Source organism: Drosophila ananassae, chromosome 3R, assembly GCF_017639315.1.
Source record: "Drosophila ananassae strain 14024-0371.13 chromosome 3R, ASM1763931v2, whole genome shotgun sequence".
NCBI classification, from domain to species: domain Eukaryota; kingdom Metazoa; phylum Arthropoda; class Insecta; order Diptera; family Drosophilidae; genus Drosophila; species Drosophila ananassae.
The window spans coordinates 17,334,310-17,352,152 of record NC_057930.1 but is presented as its reverse complement, the minus strand read 5'-3'; the positions used below and the strand labels follow the sequence as shown (position 1 = coordinate 17,352,152).

At 41.7% G+C, this 17,843-nt stretch overlaps 2 protein-coding genes across 2 annotated transcripts; one reads left to right on the top strand and one right to left on the bottom strand.

Moving 5' to 3' along the window:
• Window positions 1–1,410: 1,410 nt before the first annotated feature.
• Window positions 1,411–2,212, bottom strand: LOC6502420. Its single transcript, XM_001962672.3, has 2 exons — window positions 2,056–2,212; window positions 1,411–1,999 (listed from the first exon to the last, which is right to left on the bottom strand). Exon 2 carries the CDS (start codon window positions 1,992–1,994, stop codon window positions 1,740–1,742), a length of 255 nt encoding a protein of 84 aa, XP_001962708.1. The 5' UTR covers window positions 1,995–1,999; window positions 2,056–2,212; the 3' UTR covers window positions 1,411–1,739.
• A 4,648-nt stretch (window positions 2,213–6,860) lies between these two features.
• LOC6498395 (protein dissatisfaction) lies at window positions 6,861–17,507 on the top strand. The gene is made up of 4 exons (XM_032455362.2): window positions 6,861–6,997; window positions 7,054–7,215; window positions 15,424–16,790; window positions 16,888–17,507. Exons 1-4 carry the CDS (start codon window positions 6,892–6,894, stop codon window positions 17,371–17,373), a joined length of 2,121 nt encoding a protein of 706 aa, XP_032311253.1. The 5' UTR covers window positions 6,861–6,891; the 3' UTR covers window positions 17,374–17,507.
• Window positions 17,508–17,843: the final 336 nt, after the last annotated feature.

Sequence of the window (17,843 nt, the reverse complement as noted above, 5' to 3'; positions counted from 1 at the left end):
GTTTACATTTAGTTTCTTGTTTAAAAAGTTGTAAGCCCAAAAACCAAATTATATAATTATGGCAAGGGTATAAATAAAGTAGCATTTTGATTATATGTATACCTTCCAAGAATCTAGGCAACCAGCAGCCTACCACCTATTGGGAGAGCGCACAAAAATATCGTTAATAAAAAGCTTAATGTATACCGTAATGAGCTGTAAGAAGCCCGTCTATGAACTTTACCACGAACAAGCACCGCCAATTATATCAATTAAAAAAGGACTTGAACACTTTTTTAAACACACAAACCTCTAAATGGATGTCCCAACATCTGAAACAGGTCACTTTAAGCACACAACATACAAACCTCTCACGGAAATCAATATAAATGCATATATGTATGTATATCTAATGGCAAGTAGATTTTCTCGAAATTACTTTTTAAAGCAAAGAACTAATGGTAATACAAGAAGTGTTAATAACTGGGTCCCTAATATATAAGCAATATACAAAGTTGCAAATAAAACAATGAATATAAATGTAGTAAATTAAAAAATAAAAGACGTAAATATGCTGTATTATTATTTAAAACGAGTTCCAGTTTATCTTTCAAAAATTGAGTTACATTTTTCTACAATTTTAATCGTTTGGAACCCTCCATTGGGATGGGCAGCAAACCCGTATTATTTCAATTTTGTAAATACAAAAGACAAATAATAATAAAACTCTATAAAAGGTAGAAAATAAAATTAGATAAATTAATTAGTAGTGGTGTAGAAGTAAACACAAATGGTATTTTGTAGAGAATCTACATGTTGCATTGATAATAATTTACAAATATGTACGTGTGTCAGTTATAAAAATCGTGAATGTTAAGGTAGCAGCAATTAATACCGACTATCTCTTCAGTCTATTGACCTTATCCAAGGACGAGGAAACCTCTACCCCCAAATCGAACCCCACAGCCAGCTAACACTTCAGGCCCTCTTCTACACATTTCATGGAACTATACAGCAAAGACAAAACAATTAGACAAAGTTATTATAAGTTTAACGTGAGAGAACACTATACCAACTCAAGAAGAACCTGTATTAACTAAAGTATAAAAAAATTATCAACAAGAATTATACAAACAAGAATATATATATTTACTGTTAGTTTATGAGAAACATAACATAAATATTACATTATGCAAAATGAAGAATATGAAATTTAATAAAATGAGATTCGTTAATAATGGCACTTTTATTTATTAAAAAAACGGAAAGCTGCCGCTTGTTGTACGGCTAGAAACGTGGGGAGATATCAGAGACTATACGGTAGACAACTTTCGAGGGAATGGAAGATCATTTCAGATAGATATTTATAAAATATATAGGCTTAGAATTTAGTGCATTTAATGAACATATATAAAAAAGAAAGATCTTTATGAAATAGTGTTTATTAACTCTGCTATTAATGTGTTATGTGTTACATTAAATTTAAGTCAGGGACAAGTTTTTTTTATATTCTTTCGGCAGGGGTTAGTATAAGTTTCATATTATACTGTCATATACAGTAATGTTGAAAACAGGATGGAATCCACGTAACCGCGTGCGATTAGGGTATGGCCTTAATGCCAGTCCGAGCCTGAATGTGCATTACGAATGTATTAAACGTCGTACGGTATTCTATGTCCATTACTACGGATGAGAATGTGTGTGTGACTCCACGTCATTGTCCTGTCAGGCTCACATATAGAATCGCCAACTCTTGGGCGTTAGCGTCCACGATTCTGCCAGTCGGAATGGAAGCGAGTTTTCCCAATTGGACATCGTCCGCCGGGGCAACAGTTGCCACCAGGACAACTCAGCTGGCTCATGCTCTGGCTTTGCATTTGGCTGGCCCCAGCACCCATCCGAGAGCAGTTACCCCCGGAGCAGTTGCAGCAGGATCCGTAGTTCTTGTTCACGGACCGCTGCGAATAGCCGCTGCTGTTGAAGTAACCACTGTTGCCTTGATAATATCCATCCATACTGACTGAAATACTTCCATGTACCACAACTGGTTTCATCAAAAAATTATATTCCACTTACCTGACAATCAATGTGAGCGCAGTGACAGAACAACGATTAATTTTTGAGTACAAAAATATCTAACAAAAAATCGAAATGAATTATTTTTTGCTAGATAGACTTCTGATTTGGTCGAATGTTCCAAAACGAATGAGCTCTGAAAGGCTCGGCCTCTGACAAGAAACAAAAAACCAAAAAGCAAAGCCTTCTTTTGACGGAAAATATTTTCGAAGTCGTTTTCGAACTTTGTCGAACGCATGCGCCTGGTTTTGCAAAAAGTGGTGAGTTTCCTTTGCCGCGGAGGCGTGGCCTCGCACACCGAAGGGGTGAGTCAAGGAGTCACTCACAGACAGAGAGAGAAAAATGCGACTTCTTGATGCCGCAAATTTGCCATGTATTGTATGTGGAAAGGGGCAGGTGTCGTGGGTTTGGGGGGCTGGAGGTTTGGGGGACTCCTGGGTTAATCTGTGGAATGCCGAGGGTGGAAGGATGGCACAGCCTTGCCTGCGAATGACTTTGCATTCTAACTGGTTAATATAACCGCAGGATTGCAGTTTGGGGATATGGGTGATCCGGGATCAGGGTTTGAGTTATATACGAACAGCGGCGGCACATACACGACCACATTCAGACAAATGGGCTGTGTAACTAATCCTGAGCCCACGCCGAACCGACTTACAAGACTCCACCCCTAAGCTGGGGGTAATGCCTATCCTGGCCCAGCCTGGACTAGCCCGGCCTGTCCGCCTGCCTCATGCACATGTGTGGGTGCGGCCCCGCTCACTGTGCCGCTAAAGTCATTTCAATTTAGATGAGAGTCAGTAAATCAACCCCTATCAACATACCAACAACACCACGCAACAGACCCTGGACCTACCGAGCTGCCACTTCGGCCAGTGGGAGCTGGGGAAACGTCATGGCGGAAATGCCAAAAGTAGAAGTACTCTACTAGGATGCTCTACTTGTATTCCCACACATATGAATGCGTTAATACATATGTATGACGGCATGGTGTATATATACTTCCCACATATGCCATATCCATTACTGAACTGCTGTACTTGGTCACTGATAGGGTCCAACAAAATGGCAAAGTTTTTGATAAAACCTCTAAGTCTACGATTCATTGATGTCAGTCTATAATTCTTATGACTTTATAAAGGTCTTTTTATTTTCGATGTTGTTGCTTTGAAATTAAACCTATTTTTCCATAAAATATTCAATAAAATTAAAAATAAACTGGTTTATATCTTCACTATCTTTTTATTCAATAAGAGATTATGGATACAAAAGTTTACCTTAATTTTAAAAGAGTCTTATTATTATTATTAAGAGAGTATTAATTATAAGAACTACGATATTTCAATTCTATGAATAAAAGGATAAGGAATTGATCCTTGTATTGATCTCTTATCTTTGAAACTCTAAATTGATTTATTCTAATCCTATTACTTTTAAGAACAAAACACTTATAATGAAAATATTTATTTAATTTTTTGTAAAAACACCTCACCTTCTCTCACCTCTCCCGGTGAAGCCCCATAATTAATTAAACTGGATCACTTGTACCACCCAGGCTCAATTGACTCCTGCTGCTTGATGTACCCTTCACTGTACCGCCCTTTCGGCAGCTGAGACCTGACTTTAGAACTAATAATCCGACAGCCTACAACCGCCGGCTGCCACCCATCCGCAGAGCAAAAAACAAAAAATAAAATGGAGGAAAAAGCGAGAGAAGCCTGCCGGCACTCTGCTGGCGAAGGATATTTGACGAGCCAAGGAGAGCCAAGGAGAGCAAGGAGCAAGGAGCGAACGTGCGAAGGAGATGTACTGTTAAGAGAGCAGGAACGCTGCAGCACATCATACCAATACAAGGATGCTCCTCAGATAGCTTTTCGTCATTCTTGACATTTTGTGGTGAATTGTCGAAAGCCACAGTATATGTACGATGTCAGTGTGCGTGTGGCCTGTGCGCGTGTGTGTGTGTGAAGAAAGGCAGCAACAACAAAAAAAATATAAAAAACAAAAATGGTGGACGGCAGGAAGTACCCTCATTTGCTGTAATCGCATCAGGACGGGACACTGAAAAAAAGGGCGTTTTCCGGTTGGTTGCCTGACTCTCCCCCACAGCTTCCCCCTCGTCGCCATATTTCTATCTCGCCAGGACTTTCGTGAGAGTGTATCAGTGTATGTGTGTGTGGGTGGGTGGACGAGTGGGTGGCTGGGTTTTGGTTGCTTCCGGTCCACTCTCAAGGGATGAAATGTAACGTTTGGTAGCTTTTTGTAAATTTTCGACTTTCGTTTGGTTTCTTTTTTGGTTTTGTTTTCATTCGTTTTCCATTGCTCAGCGCACGCTGCTCTTCATTTTCCCCATTTCGCCTTTTTCGATTGTGGCTTTCCATGGTGAGCCGGCTACGGATGAGAACGAGGGGTAAGGGGATGCACGAACAGAATGAGACAAGAGGCAAGAGGCATGAGGCATGGGGTGGTGGTGGCAAGTGGGCTGGTGGGTGTTGGTTACTGCTTTTGGCTTTGCTCGCCCTCCTGTCAAATTGACTGCAAAAAAGGACCTCTCCTAGGCAGCTTCACTTTCGTAATTGGCGGTCTGTTCGCTGCTGGCTCTGCCAGCCATAGATTCACTCGCCTCATTCGCAGTTGGTCCGTCAGTCCATGCGATCCGCATTTGCATTCCCATCCGCACCAGCATTTTCCAGCGGCACACAATCGCGTCGGCAAATGAAAATTCCCGTAGTTCATACTACAAGTTGTTAAAGTTTCAAAAATTAGTTAAGATAAATACAAGTTTTAGTGAACACTGTGGACTGCAAAGATTACCAAACTGGATACTTTGGGGTTCAAATATTTCCATCAAAGGAAAATGGGCACAGGTAAAGTGTATCCAAAATTTTCGTGATTTTGCGTCGGAATTTTCAACCGTCGGCGATTAAAAGGAACCTCAAATTGTGTATGATAGTTTGAAATTTAAACAATTATATTGGACAGAACAATTATATTGGAAAGAAAATAATAAAGTGGGTGTTATAAAGTTTAAAAAAATAAACAAAATTTCTGACTAAACTTGATTGGCTTTTTATGATACCCAATTGATAGCTACATAGAACCCTATGGTTTTTTGAATTTCTTTATGAAAAGTAAAATTAAATTGTCATAAGCTTAGAGTTTCACACCATTTTCAAGTGTTAAATATATTTTTATATATATGTATATCACATCAAATAAGAATTAAAAACAAACCTTAAAAGTTGTTGTTCTAAAGTATGTTTCTTGAAGCCTTTTTAACATAAAAAACAAAATATTTAATAAGTTAAACCTTAAATTTTAAAAGTAAAAACATTGAATTATTCCTCAATCTTAAATTAAAGAAATTTTCATTAATGGCTTTTACATTCTTTCTAACTTCCTTTGATAAACTTCATCTTAATTGCGAGATATTACTTTTGAAAATTGATAATGTCCTAATGCTAATAGCTCGGCACTCGCTTGGTCAAAAGGTTGTATTGTATTTTTGCGAATAAATGTAGTAGATGTAAAAAATAAATATGTATATTCTTGATCAGTCTAACAGCCTAGTCGATAAATTCATGTACAAGCACATGCATCCCAGAGACCATGAGAGGTAGATTCATAAGATTTTCCACCAACCCTTCTTTAGCATAAATAGAAATTCTGATTTTAGAATTAATTGAAATCTGAAAGATCCCACACCAAAAACGTAAAAATCTCACGTTTTGTTCCCATGCCCCTCAAATGACCAGCTTAAAACTCCGTTTGCCTATCAAAACATGACGAAAATTTCCATACCCTCTCCAAAAGCATATTGTAAAGCGTTGATATATGATGGAATCATAACCCGCACACCAAAAACTAACAACAAATGGGGTATAAAGTAAAAAGTGATGGCGTAAATAAACATAAATATGTAAAATAAACAAAATCGCAAAATTTTTAAAAATGAAAGGCTGAAAAAGGTCCGTCTCCGAAGGTTTCTGAGGGACTATCCGATACTGTCCCCTGATGCAACCCCAAACCGGGCACGCACAGCCACTCGAAAGGTGTTAACACGCTGCGGACAATTGCCGATGTTGCAGGGTGTGAAAATTGGCAACACGCGCCGGCCAAAACCCCGACCCGAGGCCTGAACCCAACCAGCGACAATATGTCAAATGTCACAGAACAAAGGACCACAACAAAGGGACAGCGTTTTATTTTGACAAGTGCCGAGTGTTGAACTTAATTTGCGAAGTGTGCCAGTCAAAGGGCTGGCTTCCCGCCGTTCCCGCCACACCCGCCTCCTTGCCGCACATACACGTATTAAATGAATCCTGGAGGCGGGGTGAGTGCCGTTTTCACTTGCTAATCTGCGGCAAACACACTCGAAGTAACGCCACAAAATTGTCCAAATCTTTGGCACGTGACGCTCTGTATTTGCTCAAGTCCACAGGTCCATAATCCAAGGAAGATATGCCTAGCAAAAGCAATCCAAGTCTTTAATTGAGTATTCTTCAAATGAATATCATTCAATTTGTATAAAATATTATATGGTAATCGAATTATTTCTGCGTCTAAAAATTTGTATCAATTAGGATTTAAGTATTATATTAGCTTTTTTCGTCAAAAAAGCTATAACCCTGTATAACAAGCATTTAAACCCGGTACCTTATAACTTTTCATGTACGACTGAGAGTGATAAAATGTATTGCCTACTTAATGGGGCTTGAAAATCGAATCGGGGCTAGGTTTAGAAAACCAGGGAACCTTTTAACAATAATTCAAAGCTACTATTAAAATTAATCCAAAAACTATATTGTAAATATATATTTATTTAAATATCTATTTATGTATAATTTTAAATTTGTAGCGGGCGATCGCCTTCTGGATATTCCCTGTAAAGTTTGTGGCGATCGAAGTTCCGGAAAGCACTATGGGATCTACAGTTGTGATGGTGAGCCCTACAGGATTATATGAATTACCAATGTAAGCTGGACTAATACCTTTCAGGCTGCTCGGGGTTTTTTAAGCGCAGCATCCATCGAAATCGCATTTACACCTGCAAAGCCACCGGTGATCTGAAGGGGCGATGTCCTGTGGACAAGACTCATCGGAACCAGTGTCGCGCGTGCCGCCTTGCCAAGTGCTTCCAATCGGCCATGAATAAGGATGGTAAGTAGCCTTTTCTGACCTCCGTCTCTTTGGTTCACAGTCCTTCTTGTACGACCTGGCCCACAAGTCTCTGTTTTACTTGCCAAATACATTTAATTATGCAGCAAATTAGCTCGTGAAGCCCTGTCTCGCCCACGTCAAGGTTTTTTGGGCATAAATTACATTAAACTCGAAAACCAAAAACCCGCGGGCTCCCTCGACTCCCGGTCTCCCTGCTAGTAGACCCTGTAAAATGCCATTTGAACTTTTGTTGTGTTGTCATTAAGCTGATTATAAATTATGCGAATCCTCTGCCTAGATCCTGTGGTCGTGCCTCGGAGGCGAAAGTCCCCACGGGGGAAAACTGATTTTTGCAAATGGATTGCCTGGGAAAGAGGCAATTGGTGTATTCACTTTAAATTTATAAATACTAAATTATAAATAGTAATAAAATTAAAGCAATTGAGCCTCTGTTTAGATAATTACAAGAAAAACAACTAACTTTCTTTCAACTTTTAGAATGTTAAATTAAAACCAAAAGAAAGGAATTTATTATTTAAATGAATATAATTCATCTAAGCTGGACTAACAATTGACAGCCATGAGGCCGGCAGCTATACCGAATTCACCACTCAATACAACAATACTAGCTTTAAAGCTCTTAAGCTAAAATTAAATGTAGCATAAAAACACATTATTGCGATGAGCTCGGGTTGTCGACTATATTCCGGAGCCAAGCCCATCTATTCGTTTCAATGTTATATTCTGCATTCGGTTGTCAGAAGCTGCCCCTGATGGGTTCACTGCACAGACGATCCGGGATAAAACCAGGGACAAGAGCGGCGTGAGAATCATTGCAGACTTTCTCACACGCAAGGCCGATTGTCCGGGACTGGGCTGGGGAGGATGGAGGCTGGGTGGTTAGGAGCTATGGGGTGGAAGCGATTGACAATGTGCATTTAATAGCGGATTACACGCATTATCTGTTCGCTGAAAATGCGGCTAAAATGTATTGACAATCAACTGATGATGCCCAGAAGCCCGTGCTTGGACGTCAGACGTCAGTTGAAGGGCCGACCTTCAACCCAAATGTGGCTGATCAGAAGTTAGTCCTTTCAAGGATAGCTGGTGGTTCTCTAAAAGTTAAGGGGGTTTCAACTATTATGTGTTTAATAGATTTCTTTTATTTTATTATATCATATACTACAGAATTATTTCGTTTAGCTTCTTTACATGGAAGGTTACTATTTTATGCTTTAATATCGACGAAAATAATATTAAATTTAAAACCAAATCTGATTAGATTTTAACCTAACTAAGAACACAAATCTTCCAATTTGCTTTCGTAAGCTTAACCATAAAAGTTATTCTTCCGGACTGCCTACAAAAAGTATCCCAGAAACTTTCCAAATGCGCAACAATAGCAGGGATCTGAGCAAGCTACAAAATGTCCATGTTTCTCACATTCTTTCGCCCAAAAATTTTCTTAGTTCCCGCTACAAATCCCCATGTTAGGCTGCGTTTTTGGGGGTTTTTGTTGGCTGGTTCCTGTAGATAAACAACAAACACACATAGACACCAAACAATTCACACATCTTCCACAAACAAGTTGCACCCATTCCAAGGGGCTCCCATTTCGTATGGTCCGTTCTACTTTTCCACCATTGTATAGTATGTAGTAGTCTCCCCAGACAAAATGCTTTTGTTGTTTAGAGCAGAAAGCAAAAAAGCCACAAAAATCGTTCAAGGCACGTTTGTGAAACATTTTTTTTCTTTTTATTTTTGTTGCTGTTGGTTAGGAAGGGGTCACGCGAGCAGTTAAGTCGTTGGTTGTCTCTTCGTAGAGCTTAGAAGGTCCTCGGGGGTGAAAGGACAAAATGGTTTCTGGTCGTGGTTACCCATTTTTAGTTGGCCTTTTCCGGTTAGGTTTTCCAATATGCTTTAGTGATTTTTTGGCAACACCAAAGACCCAATAATGTTAATTTGAAAGTGAGTTTTAGAGCGTTAGAATCCTTTTCATTTTCCCAAAGTCTTAAAGTTTGTTTCTGGGATTTCTCCTCTGTAGACAATCCTCCCCGACAATATGGCATTATGACAGCATGAGCTGACCAATGATTCCGCCCCCATCTTTTTTGGGCTGACAAATAAGTTATTATGGGAAAATATGAGAAACAGAGCACATTTCTGGTCCGCGCTGTTTGAAACTGCCCTTTCCAGCAAAGTGCCCGTCTTACGAATGCTGGCTACTTTGTATGCTAATATTCCGGGGTGTAATGGAGAAAAATAACAAAAAAAAGACACCAAAAGCTCTTCTAAAAAATTATGTTGCCACTTGTCACATTTAATGGTATTTGCATTTGTATACTCCAAAGTGTCAGGGCATCATCAGCACGCATACTACCCCGACTACCTACCCTAAGCCACCAGGCGATTCTTTACTTTCTTTCGCTTTGCAAATATTTACGCGGCATTTTAAGCGGATTTTTCATTTTGAGTGATTTGTGTCGCTTCTCAAATCCCATTCTTACAAAAAACGTTGTTCAGCTGCTGGGGTATGGTGGGGGAAATACATAAAAAAGGGGGCTTGATAATGGTGATACACTTACTCCCCTCAACTGCGTGCGTGATGACCCGAAAAGTGATGTCTAATGATGCTTATAATGGCCACGAAGGATATACATAATGTAGATATTAAAAGGCTGTGAAGACAAATTGAAAGCTTAAATATTAATATAGATATTTTAAACTAAGTTGTTTAAATTAGATGGTTTACATTTTTCTATTAGATTGGATCTTATTTTTATGAATCACTTTTTTGTAAAGCAATCAGCCGGAGAAAGGGATCAAAAATATAAATTAATTATGTTTTATCAGGAACATTTAAAACAATAATAATTAAAAATAATAAAACCTTTGATTTTCGTTGGCTGGACTTCAAATTCTTTGAAGTCCACTAGCCGTTGGCTGGCAATACCTGCGGAATATGGCCCTGGCCCTATGAGGCCAAAGGCTTCCACCCGTCTGACTCCTGTTCTGGGCCAACGAGCTCGTCCGGCCGCTGCTCCTAGTGATTTTAAATCCGCTTTTAATGTTGACACTGACACGTTTGTCACCCACACATACGCCTGCCTGTGTATATGTGTATGGCAAAGAGGTCAAGGGGGTGAAAGGAGTACACGAGGCATGCAGGGGATGCAGTGTCGATGTCGATGACATGTGCAAGCCAGGCGCATTTACATGTCGCACTGTCCCCGGAGAAAGTGTATGCACATATCGTAGTAGGCTATAATGTCAATTAAGTAAAACATGATGCGCCTGTGTAGGTGTAGGCGTGGGCGGCCATGATGGGGTATGTGGGGGTGTGTGTGTGCTGCGAGTGTGTTCGTGTGGGCGTGTCCCTGCGCCATGGCTTTTTGTGCCCTGCAGTCATGTGTAAATAAAATTGCGTATACGTAATATAAATGGCATATTCTCGGCTGCAGCATAAATATCCAAAATATATACAGTCCTATGAATAAATATATGTATGTATGTACGTTACGTGTATGTATGCATATTCATTAACCTCAGGAAAATCAATACGTTAAAATGTGGTCATGAAATTAGCCGAGTCTGCGCCAAAAAGTCGTCTCCGAAATAGACATAAACAACAACAACAAAATTACCATTGAAACCGATAGGAAACAGACAAGTCGGAGCTAGTCCCACTACACTGAGCCGAAAAGGTTGGAGGGAAGGTTGGAAAACCACAGACTGTTGACAAAAGAGCTTAAACGCCCAGAAGTATGCAGCGTGGTACATTCAATTTCAATTTTCTAGTCCTTTTCCATAAGTTCACCGTTGACTGAATCTCGAAAACGTTCTTGTCTTTCCACATCGGGTTGTAGTTGGTGTTTGCACTAAATTTTCCATATATAATCCTTGCCCAGGATGGGGGAATGGGATGCCTTCGTTAAAAGCCTTGTTTATTCGGGGTTTTGTAAACTTTTATATTTTCCGAAAGCGAGAAAGTTAAAGTTACGACAAATCTTGAGCTGAGATAATTGGTTTGGCGATTCAAAATGGAGTAGAGCAACGAAATACAGGCAATAATAAAAAAATATTAGGGCCTCCTTTTTATCTAACAAATTTGAAATATTCGTGGTTTGTTCTATTGGCCTCCCCTGCATTTTCATCATATTAAAGGAGACCCACCAAAAAATTTCATGAAAAAGTGAATAAATAGTTTGTTTTAAGATTTTAATGCAGATCGATGAAGAATCGATCTACAAATTGTTCAAGGTATTCCGCGCATGGATCGGATATAAATTGACAAAGATATGGCTTTCGCGGTGTGCAACTTTGGCCCCCATGCATTTTTGATTACTTTGAAGGGGACCCTCCATAAAATTTGAGAAAAAATCGAAAAAATATTTTGTTCTGAGATTTTGACGCAGATATATAGAGAATCGATCCACAAATCGTTCAAGGTATTCCGCGCAAGGATCAGTTATAAATTGACAAAGATATGGCCTTCGCGGGGGTTCATTTTGGCCTCCCATGCATTTTTGATAACTTTGAAGGGTACCCACCATAAAATTTAAGAAAAAATCGAAAAAATATTTTGTTCTGAGATTTTGATGCAGATTTATGGAGAATCGATCCACAAATCGTTCAAGGTATTCCGCGCAAGGATCGGATATAAATTGACAAAGATATGGCCTTCCCGGGGGTTCATTTTGGCCTCCCATGCATTTTTGATAACTTTGAAGGGTACCCACCATAAAATTTAAGAAAAAATCGAAAAAATATTTTGTTCTGAGATTTTGATGCAGATTTATGGAGAATCGATCCACAAATCGTTCAAGGTATTCCGCGCAAGGATCGGATATAAATTGACAAAGATATGGCCTTCGCGGTGGGCAATTTTGGCCCCCCATGCATTTTTGATAATTTTGAAGGGGACCCTCCATAAAATTTGAGAAAAAATCTAAAAAATATTTTGTTCTGAGATTTTGATGCAGATTTATGGAGAATCGATCCACAAATCGTTCAAGGTATTCCGCGCAAGGATCAGATATAAATTGACAAAGATATGGCCTTCGCGGGGGTTCATTTTGGCCTCCCATGCATTTTTGATAACTTTGAAGGGTACCCACCATAAAATTTAAGAAAAAATCGAAAAAATATTTTGTTCTGAGATTTTGATGCAGATTTATGGAGAATCGATCCACAAATCGTTCAAGGTATTCCGCGCAAGGATCGGATATAAATTGACAAAGATATGGCCTTCGCGGTGGGCAATTTTGGCCCCCCATGCATTTTTGATAAGTTTGAAGGGGACCCTCCATAAAATTTGAGAAAAAATCTAAAAAATATTTTGTTCTGAGATTTTGATGCAGATTTGTGGAGAATCGATCCACAAATCGTTTAAGGTATTCCCTGCAAGGATGGGATAGAATTTGGCAATGATATGACCTTCGCAGAGGGCAATGTTTTATAAGTGGAAAATTATATAGAAAATATTAGAAAATATAACAAGTTTAATATTTTTTGTCGTTAACTCAAGCAAGCGTTGACTTTTAAGCTCCTTTCCAAATCTAATTTAAAGGATTTTTCCGTAAACCCCCTATATCCTTCTTCCTTCTCCTGTATTGCCACCTGGCAAGTCCCATATGTAGCAAAAAGTTTCAGAGCTCCAAGAGCAACGGGAAAAAATTACAACCTACAAATTTAATTAGCAACTCATTATGAGGACCACACCCTCAACTTAGCGCCTTAGTTCGCCGCAGGAAAGTGGGAAAAACACAAAAGTGTAGTAGAACAAACATATTGACCGATTTGCTGAAGCTAATCAATTAATTATCACGTAGAAGAGGGAAGCGGACCAGGAGTACCGTGAAGGAACAAAAAATGTGTCAAAATACATGCATTCATTTGGAGATGAAGAAGGGGCGCTGCCCGAAGGCACACCCGGACAAAGGCAGGAATGTCAGGATGCCAGAATGGGCAAATGGGCAAAAGGAAAAAGCAGCGGAAAAATTAATGATAAGTGGCAGTGGAAGACCGAGCTGCCTCGCAGCTGGTCCGTTCCCACAACGAGGATGCGGCGACCACGCCGACTTCACAACAATTCAGCACGCAAAAATCCCAAATAATGACGATGGTGATCATCATCAGCACCATTTCCGGGGGCAGGACGAAGGTAGCAGGACGTCCATAAGCTGAAAAGCGCAATGCGTGCCCCAGAAATCGAAATAAATAAATCGGTAAACGGTAATAAGCAGAGCCCTCGCAATATATGCGGGGCCACTTGGACCGCTACAACAGATAATGTCGTAATAAATATTTACGAAAAAAAGAGATGCATCAAAATGCGATTGTTTGGCAGGCAAATTAAAAGTAAATAAGGCAACGTTCGCAAATTGTTCGAGGGGATAACGCACAGCCACGGGAACTGGAAGTGGAACTGAAACCGAAATGGGAAATAAAATAAAAAGAAATATAAACCGTGAAATTAGAAAAACACTTGAAGTGATTCGATGTGCTCCGGGGATGATGAGCCCAGACAGGGGTGTTACGCACCGGAATCAGATTCGGTATTGGGTGGTATAGGCTTGTACTGAGATGTTTAATAGTCCATAATGACCACACTTCTTGTCAGTGAATAAAAGATTTGAGTAGTCACTCATTGTGAGTCGAAATCGGCATAAAATGGTTACAATTGTAGAGGAAATTGCTCTTTTATCCTGGTCATTTTTTATTTTTTTGAAATAAATGGAGTTTTAGTTAGTATTATAAGCTTTGGCAGTAAGTTAAGAGAACAACTTATACTGATTTGTTTACTTAGTTGAATATATTTGGATTTATATAATATTTTGGAAGTTATACAAATATGATGATATAAGCTCTCTAAATCAAGAGGTTGGGCAGTTCAAACTATGTCTCTTTAGTTCCCTTCAAAACTTATAAAAAAATCTTTAAAAAATTACATTTTATTGGTCAAAGAGTACACAGCCAAACAAAAAATCTCTAAAATAATTTAAATTTCCGTTGGCATCATGGCAGCTAATTTTCACACGTTTCCGTGTTTGCCGAAGAAAAGGAAAAGGAGGAATACGGAGTCATAAGCAAAAGGGTTAGCTGGAAGTGCAAGTTTCCCGGGGGGTATTTTCAACTTTTTCACAATTTCGCTTTTTTTCTGTCTTTTGCTTGAACCACAATTTTTAAGCGCCCCTGGAAATTGGGACCCGAAGTTTGTTAAACCCGCAGCATAAAAATTTGATGAGTTTGTCATTTTCTTTAATTGAAATTTGTGATCTTTTGAAAGCTTTGAGACTTTTTCTGGCGAGCTGACGAGCTGCCAAGTTTTTTGCTAGTTGCAAGCCATTGCCTGAAGTGGCAGCTTGAGGTAAAAGCCCTCAAGTGGCTGCAGTCATTTTACAGGGAGACGCTTTCACATATGCGATTAGCTGGGGATTAAAATGTCACCCCCTTTTGCGCCGCGTCATGCAATCTACAAGATACGCAGCTCCAGCTCCAGTTCCAGTTCCAGCTACAGCTTCAGATACATTTAATTACAAACAAATAAAAGTCATGGCAGCACCCACACACATACACACTCAGAACATACACCCCCCTCCAACACATTCTCTTCCGGTTCTGCTCGAGGCATATGCAACAGTTCACACGACCGGGACAGTAAGACCTATTTGCTACAGAGTATCTTTTTGGACTTGTATCTTTGCATCTCTAGCATTTTAATAATCGGTTTATTATGTCCTCCTCGGCATCTCTCTCCTCTGACTATTTACCCAAGCCAAATCGGGGAAACCTAACCTTTTGGGACCACTACACACTTCAAAGCATTTATGAAAAGTTTCCAAAAAGAAACAGAACAGAAGAAAGCCGAAAAAAGAGTATCTTTGAAATTAACTTTGTTTATTTATCTACTTAGAGGCAGATTATCGCAATTACACACTTGAACTGATTTTATGTAAATCAGATTCAGATCCTTTGGGTGTGATATGTAAATAAAATATATCAGACATGAAAAAATAAATTCTTTAATATATTAGTATAAAAAAAGAATAATCAGATATTGCAAAAGATAAAATACGTTTCATTTGTTTAAAAATATTCATTGTTTCAGATGAAAAAGGTCAGGTGGTCTTGTACAACTGATAAACCTTTGAAATGAATAGATTTTAAGCTTAAAAATAATTTCTCCTACTGTTTCTCTTTCTTCAGCTGTCCAGCATGAGCGTGGACCCAGGAAACCAAAGCTCCATCCACAGCTGCATCACCATCATCATGCCGCGGCCGCTGCTGCGGCTGCCCATCATGCAGCAGCCGCCCACCACCATCACCATCATCACCACCACGCCCATGCCGCAGCTGCCCACCATGCGGCCGCTGCTGCTGCGGCTGCTGCCGGACTACACCATCACCATGGCGGTCACCTGCCCGTCTCCCTCGTGACGAATGTCTCGGCCTCGTTCAACTACACGCAGCACATCTCCACGCATCCACCTCCTCCGCCGTCGGCAGCGGGAGGATTCCACCTGGCGACCGGTGGGCAGCAGCAGGCGGGCGCTCCTCTAGCACACCATCATCACACGGGGTCCGGCGGTCAACAGCAGCATGCGACGGCCTTCCACCATCCGGGCCATCCGGGGCATGCGTTGACAGCGCCACATAGCGGCCTGAACAGCGGCGGCACTGGCAGCTCCATATCCAGCAGCGGATCCGGTGCCGGCGGCCCGTCCTTATCCTTCCCCCAGCACCTGCTGCACCACAACTTGATTGCCGAGGCGGCCAGCAAGTTGCCTGCCATTACAGCCACGGCCGTTGCCGCCGTGGTGTCCTCCACCAGCACACCCTATGCCTCAACGGGTCAGATGGTGCCCACCGGCAGCAATAACTACTCGTCTCCCTCGCCCAGCAACTCCGTGCAGTCCATCTCGAGCATTGGATCGCGCAGCGGAGGCGGAGATGGGGGCCTGAGCCTGGGCAGCGAGAGTCCGCGTGTGAATGTGGAGACGGAGACTCCCTCGCCGTCTGCCTCTCCGCCGCTTAGCGCCGGCAGTATTTCTCCAGCGCCCACGCTCACGGACTCTCACAGCCTGGCGGCCTCTTCCGGATCACCTATACCTCGTCAGACATCGCAGCACAGTCTCAGTGAGGCCATCACCCCTCCTAGCCATGGCTTATTACGGATCCACAACAACAATAACAGTATTATAAACCACAATAACAACAACAATGGAGAGAATAAGCAGGCGAGCTTCACTTCCGGATCACCTACTCCCACAACGCCCACTCCTCCGCCAATGCGTAATGGGGAGGTGGCCTGCCAGTCGTCGGCAGCAGTGGCATCAGCGTCCAATGGGTTCCTCGAGCTGCTGCTTAGCCCGGACAAGTGCCAGGAGCTGATCCAGTACCAGGTGCAGCACAACACACTCCTCTTCCCGCAACAGCTTCTCGACTCGAGGCTGCTCTCCTGGGAGATGCTGCAGGAAACGACGGCGCGTCTGCTCTTCATGGCGGTGCGCTGGGTGAAGTGCCTCATGCCCTTTCAGACGCTCTCCAAGAACGACCAGCACTTGCTACTTCAGGTAGGGAATTCGTACTATAGTAGATAGCTTTCAGATCCTGCATCCCTTAACTCTTCTTTCCATTTCAACTTCTAACGAACCACATTCTTGTTTTTAGGAGTCCTGGAAGGAGCTCTTCCTGCTTAACCTGGCGCAGTGGACGATTCCTTTGGACCTCACGCCTATTCTGGAGTCGCCTCTCATCCGGGAGAGGGTGCTGCAGGACGAGGCTACGCAGACGGAGATGAAGACCATCCAGGAGATACTGTGTCGCTTCCGACAGATCACGCCCGACGGTAGCGAGGTGGGCTGCATGAAGGCCATCGCCCTTTTTGCCCCGGAAACCGCCGGGCTGTGCGACGTGCAACCGGTGGAGATGTTGCAGGACCAGGCGCAGTGCATCCTGTCCGACCATGTGCGCCTGCGCTACCCCCGTCAGGCCACCCGCTTCGGCCGCCTCCTGCTCCTGCTGCCCTCACTGCGCACCATCCGGGCGGCCACCATCGAGGCCCTGTTCTTCAAGGAGACCATTGGCAACGTGCCGATCGCCCGCCTGCTGCGCGACATGTACACCATGGAGCCGCCGGCCCAGGTGGAGAAGTGAGCAGCGCCCGGCAGGCTGGGCTTTGCAATGTAATCAAAATCGATTTAGTAGCACTTAGGCGGCCAACATTTCTGTCACTTGCAAAAATATTCATATTCCGAGCGCGACCTAAAAAAAAACGTAAAAACTGTTTTGATTCGACGGAGAGGGCGTTGAAAAAGTTGTGGAAATGTACTAATTCGCTGCGGCAATAGTCACAGCTGCGACAATTCGCAGGGGCCATGTAAAGGATATATATGTAAGGCCACGCCCCTGCATTGGAGCCATCGCCCACACACCTCCTCTGGCCACACACTACGGACTACGGACTACGGTTCGCGGCCTCCGCTTGCTTTTACTTTCGTACCATTTTCTAACACTCTATATCCTTATTTTATTTCATCTTTTACCAATTTTTTTTCGCCCGCCTGTGTGGTCCGCTTTATTTATCTTTCATTCGACGTTTTGTCGTCGTTTTTCTAAAAATTGCT